At 38.0% G+C, this 7,674-nt stretch overlaps 1 protein-coding gene across 1 annotated transcript; it reads right to left on the bottom strand.

The window, feature by feature from the left end:
• Positions 1 to 1,121: 1,121 nt before the first annotated feature.
• LOC128500888 (retinol dehydrogenase 8-like) lies at positions 1,122 to 7,463 on the bottom strand. Its single transcript, XM_053470255.1, has 6 exons — positions 7,332 to 7,463; positions 5,251 to 5,412; positions 3,699 to 3,878; positions 2,889 to 2,982; positions 2,233 to 2,416; positions 1,122 to 1,453 (listed from the first exon to the last, which is right to left on the bottom strand). The coding sequence occupies exons 1-6, from the start codon at positions 7,429 to 7,431 to the stop codon at positions 1,217 to 1,219; spliced, it is 957 nt and encodes a 318-aa protein (XP_053326230.1). The 5' UTR covers positions 7,432 to 7,463; the 3' UTR covers positions 1,122 to 1,216.
• Between the last annotated feature and the right edge of the window lie 211 nt (positions 7,464 to 7,674).

Raw genomic sequence — 7,674 nt, 5'->3', positions numbered from 1 at the left:
GAATGCCCAAGCTTCCTACGTGTATATGGAGTTAATAAAAATACTTAAACACATGAGAGAGAGCCTACTCGGGAAGATAGATCTGATGCATAGATTAAAATCGGAGTGTGAGTGAGGGAAATGAAGAGCCTCGCTTGTCGAGCCTTGACATGAATCACTTCTGTTCTGTCACAGTTGTTTAGAGACCTATCCTGAGAGCAGTGGCTCACAGCGGGGGTTTCATTGAACTATATTTGGAAGAGAATATTACGCAGCATAACAGGCATGGGTCAAAATAGTTTTAATGTAAAAAATGAATAAGTACATTTCCTACATTTTGAATGGACACACAAGTCAAGATCATACGCTCATAAGTTTTGAAACGTATTACTTCTTACAAGCTTATTAGACATCGCTACATCCAGACAAAGATTATCCTATAATAATACAGCATAGCACCATAATACAGCAGAGGGGGGAGAAGTAACACATTGGCTAAGAGCTGCCTTAGGACTGACCCAGAACGGCGCGCCAGCCACCCTATGCACTAGCCTCCATAATGTAAATGGGCCAATTCCAAAGGAGATCTCCCCAACCGGGACATGGAGCAGAGAAGCACAATGAAGCCTGATAACCCAACAAGATGATCGACTCCTGGATATGCAGCAGCGGGGCTGCCACTCTGCGCCTAGACCAGAATATGCCAATGTATAAGAGATCTCGCACGGAGAATCATGGTCCAAGGCAGTGCTCCTTGACCCTCGTCTGACAGTCCAGGATTTCGGTATTACCCAGGTGTGTTTAAGGCGGTTTTGGTTGTTCATTAGACACACCTGAGTAATACCTAAATCTTGGACTGGTCTAAGGGGGGCAAAAACCTTTATTAATGATATAATCAATACGCTCTATCATTGCTAACTCTGCTTACATTAACCCCGCATTCTAATTGATATAATACATCTGACATAACGTTAAAGGAAAAATGAAATCTTTGTATTCAGTAAACATTGCCAAATTCAACATATTGTTGGTAGATAAATATTGTATATGTATATAAGAGACTAAGTATAGATTCTCTAGGATAACTATTCAGTAACATGAGTGGATAATTACTTTACAAGAATACATTGAATACTTTAGAGTCCAGAATGCAGACAGTCAATTATATATACAAATTGCATAGATAGTGATCAGAGTATAAGAGTTTGCCTATTGATAGTTTGCATATTGAAAGTCGTTACTGTGGATGTGGTTTTCCTAAGTCAAAGCTCTTCGTACTTCTCCATCTCAACAGTTTGATGAAATTAAGGCTTGCGTTGAAAACTTTATCGTGGTGGAAGACCATTTTATAGAAGGTGTCTATGGGCAGGTCCCCATTAGGATCAGCGTACTTAAGTGTTGTCATCGGGGTGTACAGAGCATTCGTCTGATGGCGAAAAGGAGGATTTTCAGCCAAAACGATCTTCATGGTGTGCTGGAAACCAAGAAAATAAAAATACTAATTAAAACAATGTATCCACTGAATGTGAATCTGCTAAGATCGTTATTATTTAATGCCATACTAAAATGTGGTCATTCATTAACTACATACAAAAAGTGGTTGTCCTTTGTTATAATGTATGAAGGTTGGTGGACGAGGCAAGGAGTATTTGGTACAATAAATCATACCGTCTGACACAGGGCTGGACTTGCCTACCGGGATAACATTTGCTCATCGGCAGGAGAACATTGTTCTGCCATGTTTTAGCGTTGTTTGCAGCTTGACTGAAACGGATCGAAACTGGTGGGTTTGTGCTCACCATTACTTCTCCAGGTGTTAGTTTGGTGGCATATAATTCTCCAGTGCTAGCAATTTTCACTATTTACCCGTGACAACACACGTCTTTACTTTTCATCTAATAATTCAGATTTGATTTGTTCCATCCAGAAGTGCTGCTTCCCTTAAACCTGAAGCCATGACCCTTCAAAAGTGGAGCCAGCCATGGAACGTTCCTGAGTACACGCCTCATATCCATTCAGAAGGCATCAAGTGAATGCGACCTTCATAACATCATTATTGTGTTCAGTATCGCAACAATTCATCAAAAATATCAACAAATTAACAATCTCACATCATCTTTTCAGTAATTACTGCTGGTTGCTGTCAAAATAATTGCACTCAAGCCACATTTAAGTTTTTAAGCCATTGGTGGTGCTAAATCTGGATTAAATTTAGGCATACTAATACATTTAAATAATATTTAGGAATACTACCTCTGCCACATCCTCCGCTGTCTGACCCAGACTTTGGAAGATAGATTTGTAATTTTTAAGATACACATTTGTGAACATTTCAGCAGTTTCCTGGTCGACAGCAGAAAGGTCCATTTTCATTCCATCGTCATAAACTTTCCTTTCAAACTCTGTGATAACAGGTCCGGGTTCAATGAGACTCAGGCTGTGGAACAGAAAATTAACACGGTGAATGAAAGCTGCACTGCAATTCCTAGGTTTAGGGACAGCAAGGTCTGAGTTTCCCCAAGTTTCACACCAGTTTTATAACCCAAAGGGACGCTCCATGCATTTCAATAGAACCGGGTCTAACCCAGCAACGGACCATGGTTGGCGTTGCCTGGAAGATCATCTGAGTTGGGCCATCTAAGTGTGAGTTGGGGATTGGTGAATTTGAAAGGCTTGGCTGGGTTTACTCCAACAACCACACGACTTGTTGACGTTAACTAGTAAAGCCTCAATTTTTCTAGTACTTGACAATTGACATTAAGTTTGATGGATAGTGGGAATCTCAGAGTGTTTCCTCAACATTGCAAACAACTCCAGAGATTGTCTTCTTTATTTGGTCAACTATCTGATTTTATATGGATAATTGTTTTCAGAAATGCCCTAAAAGCCACAGAGAGCCAATGACTTACTGCAGTTTGAACTTCAAAGCCTGTATTGCTAGACTTTCACAGAAGCCTTCAACAGCAAACTTGGAGGCGGCATAAACATCGTTAAACAATATACCTGAAAAAGACGCAGTGAATGCAGAATATTATCTGGCAACTTAGAGAATATACAAAGTATGCTTATAACATAAACTGATTTAAAGGTCAATAACGATTTTAAATGATATCTATTATATTAGCTGTCAGAGGAGCACACTTTCATTCTTCGTATCTTAGAAAAACAAGCAGTGTTACATGTACATGTGTTCATGCGCTGACATTATAGAAACATTCTGCCAGAACGAGACACGGGATTTAATTTGTTTTTAATTTAAGTAGATTCATATAAAATATACTGCATGTCTATTCCTGTAATACTAATAAAACCCGTAAGAATATAATTTGTGATAGTCCAACCGGATCACACTTAAGGACATTATTGCTGTAAATGCAGGTGCTATGTATTAGAGCACCTTGGTGCACATATCTAAAACACACAGAAGATCAGGGATACTGCTCAAAAATGACTTTATTCATTCTGTCCAACATTGGGTAAGAACAGAGGCATCCCAGGTGACACGGATAAATGCTCTAGCGCTTATATATTCATTTAATTAATATGAAAGCATCAGGTATTAATAATCTGTATTGTAAGATATACATGTGTCCCCTGGAAACTTTGCCAGGACCGGCCACTTGGCCTGAAATTACGTCTTATAGAGCTTAATTAATGTAAATTGCTTATACAAATAAATTGGACATTTGGGTTTGTAAACCAAAAAAAAGTTACTGTACCTTGTATTCCCATAACACTGCTAATAATTACTATATGTCCCTTTTTCCTCTTCTTCATGTCAGGTAGTATTTCTTTTAGGAGCCGAACTAGACCAAAGAAGTTTGTGTCCATCACAGTTTTCATTTCTTCTATGCTTTGGCATTCAATTGGACCAATAAGCCCCATTCCAGCATTGCTGACTGCAGATATTAAAATGAGATGTAGTTATGGCAGGGTACCAACCAGCTTCACAGCCTAATCGGGGTGCTATCTCTGAAAAGAGAGCGCTTATTACAAGAGAGATAGGTTAAAAGGGCCTGGAGGGGAAAAGGGATTGACAAAAAGAGGGTGGAAATCCTAGGAAAGAAAGTATTTGGAAAAGCCAAATAAATATTGTCTTTATCAGTTTTTTGCCATGATCTTCTAACACCCACGTAACAGACATGGCTTGCCCAACAGATTTAATATAAGTATTTGGGCTCCTCTCCTTGTTTCTGTTACTTCAAGAATGGGGAAAATAAATAAAAAATGAGGGCTAGGAAAATACAATTAATCCCATCACAAAATGTAGAACTTTAATACATTAGAAAAACATAATTTTCTTTCTTTAATCTGGTTCACCCCCCAAAAAATCCACATTGTCTTTTAATGATTAATAAGATTATACCTTTTGTGAATGATAAATGTCCCCATGACCTTGAGGATATTTACAAAACCGTAAAAAGCTCTATTCAGACATCAACATCCACTAAATGGGCTCATGGCTTAAAGGGGAGATCAGGATAATGATTCCTAAGCTTCAGCTGTCGCGACTCAGTACTAATTTGCACTATAAATTATCATTAGGACCAGGCTATTTGCCATCTGGTGGACTGTGCGGGACGGTCTGTCTGCTGGAGTACAAGATCTGTTGTGTCTCTGTTACTTGCATGCTGCTACCGACTACCATTCCCCCCATCAAGTTTTTGTTAAAATATATACGTTTCTAAAATATACATACCATAAATTCAAATGACAAACTTGTAATTGAGGTGTGCCTTAATGTAAATATTAATGTTCTTAATTTCTTATTAAATGTATATTATATGCAGAGCATAGTGAAGGTGGCCCAAATGGGAAACTTATTAAAGATTTCTACGTGTGTACAGTTAACCAACCCTCATCCTTATATTGCAATTCAAGGATAAGACACACATTGGCATAAAATAATGCATACCCATCAGCATGAAACAAACTATTTTATTAAATTATTGTAATGGAATATCAAATCCTGGCCAGAGGAGAATCAAAAGCTCTTTCTGGCTTCATAGCTCTCATCAACACGGTTATGAGCAGTGGAGAATTCTGGGCTTGGTCAAGACCTAGCGGGGCACGTCCATTGGGACAGCAGTCCCTGTCCCACATAACAAGGAGCTTGATTACCCTCTTGGATGATCAAGCTGCCTGTAGCAGAACTGTTCAATCTCCCAAACTTGCCAATAAAGGATCGTGTCGGTAGAGGTTAACCTGGGGGTCATCTGTGGCAGAAGATGACTGCTGTTACTGATTCTTTCAGCAGATTGGTTTCCTTACCTAGAATATCAACTTTTCTGTCCGGAATGCTATTAACGCAGTTCCTAATGGATTCTTCGCAGCAAACGTCAAGCTGTTTTACTTCCATAGTTTTACCCATGCATTCTTCCGCAGCTCCAACAAGAGCATCCTGTTTTGCCAGATTGCGCATGGTGGCATAAACTATAAAGAAAATGATAGTTAACCAGGATTATGGATTGTTACAATCATTTGGGGATATTAGTGTAGTTCCATGCTATCAAATGAAATTTAAACTTAAAGAATGTGTTTTGTGAGTGATGCGACATCACAACACCACGAACGAGGTCAGAGTGCATTGTTGCCTTATGAACTATGCTGAGTGTGATGTTATACATAGAGTACAACAATTCTCCACTATACGATATGGTGTTATTTAAGAAACAGTGTTGCTCCCCAAACATTACTACCGGTGCTTAAATGTTGGTGCTATTTGTATTGATCTCTGGATATTTTCCTAATGGCTATAACATAATAATAATAAAAATATATATATAAAAATTATATATTATACAAGATATATAATATATATATTCACAAAGAACAGTGGTCACGCAACATGTTTTATTTTGTCAGATGTAGTAACCGTGTTTGTAATTTATACAGCAAACAGAACACGGATTTTCAGTCTATTTGAAATCACAATAGCCATATTATCTCAACCAAGGGTTACTAGGAAACCAGTTTAAGAGCAGGTGGCATCTAGTTCTCCATCCGATTTCACAACACGAGACACAGCTCAGTGGAAAAGCATATAGCAGAATTTAAAATGAGTTAAACAATATTCGTACATATACATTTATCGTCTTGCTGTGAAATATATTAATAAAGAACCTGTCACTTAATAAACAATCTGTCTGTTGTCTGTTTCATGAGCAAATGATAGACTGCTACAATATTTTTAATTGATATTGATCATAGCAAAGCCTGCGTCATGATGTCATAGAAAAATATTGCTTAATGGGTCAGCTGTTTGAGTGGCAATGCTGTTGGCAGTGCTTTGCAGAACACTCAAGGGTTAATAAAAGGTGAATTTCTTTGCAAACAGGTCCCAGATTTATTTGCAATTTTCCTGTCTCACATAACGAGACAAAAAAATAAATAAAATAATAATAATTAAGTATTACAAATGATGCCTTTGCTTTTTGTGATGTAAAGGATTTTGTACCCCAGTCCCACATGTAGATCATCATTTAAAAAGGGCAATATATTGTTATTGTAAGAGTGAATTGGCTAATTCTATGAAAAATGTTATGAAATTCTGTTGTGATGGGAGGAATATAACCAACATGTCGTGAAGTAGGTCTCGTCATACGTTTGACAAAGCTGGTGCTCCGATACGATTGCCAAGTCGGCCATTATTAATGGAAGTACACATCCATATGCTTGGTATAGGGAACCAATTAATCCCGGCATTTCCTAAGAGATCCCCACCCCATAAAGATTATGTTGGGCGATTATTATTATTATTAGCTTTATTTATATAGCGCTGAGAATATTTTACATTTACGACTTGGTGTCCGTCTACATAGTCCCATGTGATGTTTGGAGTGCAAACTATACATACTTAACAAGCAATATTATCGCACAGACATATCCTGTGATGTGTAAATTAATTTATACAGTATACAGGGTCTCCTGTTTTTAGAGTATAATTCCCTGTTAACCTAGATGAGGCCATTTTTACAGTTACTAAGACAAACAAAAACATACTTAAAAAAAATACTGTGTCTTTCTGGGGACCTTATTGTGTTTGGAATATTTCTAAAAAAATATATATTGGCATTTATTTTGAGAACCTTAGCTCCCCTCACCTGGAATAAATATAATCAGTTAATTCTTAGCGCATATAGATAGGATTTTTAGACACCTGGACTTTTAGGACTTAATTGTACGTCAACATACGACATCATATTTACAAACGTAATTCCTCTAAATAAAACACAGTGCGTAGTACAGATCACCATGCTGCCCATAATTAATGGAACTAATAAGCGACTTTAATACAATATATACAAAGCGTGATTTGGTATAAAACACATAAAATGGGACAAAGCGATTACCTTTGAATCTTCTCTGCTCATCCCTGGCCAGTTTTACGGCAATAGCCAAACCTATTCCAGAAGAGCATCCCGTGACAAGGACGTTTCTTACAGGCATCATGGGCTCCGCTTGTTCCTCAGCCTTCTCTAATCATCAAATGTGAATCTCCAGAACAGCCTAAGGGATGCCCGTGGGGCTTAAGACGCTGCTTTATCTGTGCCCTGGCTGTGTCAGCATGTCTTAAAACGCAATCATGAACATTCTGTGACCAAAGCTGGATAATCTCGCGTGACATTAATGAGAGTCAACAGCATAATCACTGCGAGGATGAAGATGTAAAGAACAGGTTGATTTGGACGCCAG

Source organism: Spea bombifrons, chromosome 6, assembly GCF_027358695.1.
Source record: "Spea bombifrons isolate aSpeBom1 chromosome 6, aSpeBom1.2.pri, whole genome shotgun sequence".
In the NCBI taxonomy this organism is placed as follows: Eukaryota; Metazoa; Chordata; class Amphibia; order Anura; family Pelobatidae; genus Spea; species Spea bombifrons.
This window is presented reverse-complemented; position numbering and strand designations above follow the sequence as displayed.

Excerpts from the sequence above, each read along its gene's own strand:
- LOC128500888 (XM_053470255.1), bottom strand. The coding sequence starts at position 7,431 with ATGATGCCTGTAAGAAACGTCCTTGTCACGGGATGCTCTTCTGGAATA. Across the intron at positions 5,413-7,331 it reads TGAGCAGAGAAGATTCAAAG|TTTATGCCACCATGCGCAAT; the intron begins GTAATCGCTTTG and ends TTTTCTTTATAG. Across the intron at positions 2,417-2,888 it reads GCTTTGAAGTTCAAACTGCA|CCTGAGTCTCATTGAACCCG; the intron begins GTAAGTCATTGG and ends TCTGTTCCACAG.